Source organism: Meriones unguiculatus, chromosome 9 (assembly GCF_030254825.1).
Source record: "Meriones unguiculatus strain TT.TT164.6M chromosome 9, Bangor_MerUng_6.1, whole genome shotgun sequence".
In the NCBI taxonomy this organism is placed as follows: domain Eukaryota; kingdom Metazoa; phylum Chordata; class Mammalia; order Rodentia; family Muridae; genus Meriones; species Meriones unguiculatus.
In genome coordinates this window covers 53841612-53843688 of record NC_083357.1, presented here as the reverse complement: position 1 = coordinate 53843688, position 2077 = coordinate 53841612, and the positions used below count along the sequence as shown (strand labels likewise).

The window sequence follows — 2077 nt, the reverse complement described above, 5'->3', positions numbered from 1 at the left end:
GTTCAATGGCACCAAGAGATTGTACCTCTCTCTAGTTTACTAGTAACAACTCAGAAATTCAACTCCTCCCAATCTCTGCAAATTTACTCACAACACGCAGTAATTAGAGATGTGTCCACAAGGTGGCAGGAGGCCACAGCTGTTGAAAAGCATGCAGCAAGCTCAGGTCATTGCATTCTGAAGGAATAGGTGAGAAAGAAACAGTTGTTTTCTTATTGGCTGATTGGATTACATAAGAAGAAAAGGGGACAACCTGGAGACACAAATAGCTTTCTTTGCAAGAGATTACAAGTCTGCATTGATCCCAGGCAGGAAGAGGAATGAAGCCATCCATTCCTACTCTAGTCCCTTTCTTGTGGCTGTGGATGAACTGTGAGTTGAAGATCTGGGGGCAAGAGAAAATATGTGGTGGATATTTCTTAGGCTTCCGTGGGAAATCCACTTCACACAGTTCCCTCTCGGTATCCTAGACAAAGAATTCAGCAGAGTGCTGCTGACTGCCCTCCTTTCTGTTTTTCTTTCTCTGTAGGGGAGAGCCTCGGAGAGCAGGTGGAGCAGCACCCTTCTTCTCTGAGCATTCGAGAGGGAGGCAGCGCTGTCATCAACTGCACTTACACAGACAGTGCATTCTCATACTTCCCTTGGTACAAGCAAGAAGCTGGAAAGGGTCCCCACCTTGTGATAGACATTCATGAAAATGTGAACAGAAAGCAGAACCAAAGGCTCAACATTTTATTGGATAAGAAAGCCAAACGCTTCTCCCTGCACATCACAGACACTCAGCCTGGAGACTCAGCCGTGTACTTCTGTGCAGCAAGCACACACTGGTTCTCAGGCACCTGCAGCCTGTCCTCAAACTTGCTATGGGGGCTGGAGCCCCTTCCACATCCTGTGTCTTGCAACAAAGCAATTGCCATAGTGTCTATTTGCAAGGGAAACGGTAACATTCATATTTTAGAACATAAATGAGAAAGTCTCAAAATATGTGTGTGAGAGAGAGAGAGACATAGAGAGAGAGAGAATGGCATGGACTTTTGAAAACTCAAAGCCCACCACAGTGACAATCCATCCACAACAAGGCCTCATCAAAGGTCTAATACTTTCCCAACATCTATCAACTCCGGGCAAAACATTGAAACTTATGAGCCTATGGGTCCCTCTAATCCCAACCACTGAAAGGGTTGGGAGTCACACTTATGTGTGGCTATGAGGTTCCATATTTAGAATACAACTAGAAATTATACTGGTAACACGAGTAGTTTCTCATCTCTGGCTTCATCACACATGTGTAGTTGGCTAGGCTTACAGTCCTGGGTAGTAATTCCATCATATTGAGTAAGCCTTGTGCTGGCTAGTTTTTTGTTTGTTTGTTTGTTTGTTTGTTTTTGTTTTTTTTGTATTATATAGGTTTTAATAAATACTTGGTGTCAAGAAACTTGTCACAATGATGATACAGACATTTTCATGACCCCGAAAGCTTTCTAAGCCTTTTTGCTGTCAGACATCTCTGCCTCCCTACTGAATACTGCTACTTTTCTTTTTATCACAATAGTTATGTATTTTCTAGAATTTTAGGAAACCAGAATTATGTGTCATAGAGTTTTTTGTATATGTTTTCTTTCATGTCATGCCTTTGAGAATCACCTCTCCTGTGTGCATAGGCCTTCTCTCTCTCTCTGTTGAAGGTTTTTTTTTTTTTTTTTGAGACAGGGTTTATCTGTGTAGCCTTGGCTGTCCTAGACTCACTTTGTAGATCAGGCTGGTCTTGAACTTACAGAGATCTGCCTACCTCACCTCCCCAAGTGCTGGGAGGTACCACCACACCTGGCAATGGGTGGTATTCTATAATGTGTATTTATCTTGGTTTGATAGTCCATTCAGTAGTTGACAGATTTGGATTATTTCAAGTTTGGGGCCAACCTGAATAAAACTGTATTGAATATAGCTGATGCCTGGTCAAATCATTAAAACAGCCAAATACTTAAAATTTCTCTCTTTCTAATATAGATTCCTTCCCAGGTACTGGCAGCTGTTCATGTGACAAGGACTTTAAGTCATTGCTTTTTTGTATTATAGC

General features: G+C 42.1%; 1 gene segment (V, D, J or C); it reads left to right on the top strand.

The window, feature by feature from the left end:
• The first annotated feature begins 320 nt into the window (after nt 1-320).
• Nucleotides 321-969, top strand: LOC132656245 (T cell receptor alpha variable 13-1-like). The segment is given in 2 exon segments: nt 321-372; nt 530-969. Coding segments are annotated over 2 exon segments (492 nt in total).
• The last annotated feature ends 1108 nt before the right edge of the window (nt 970-2077 follow it).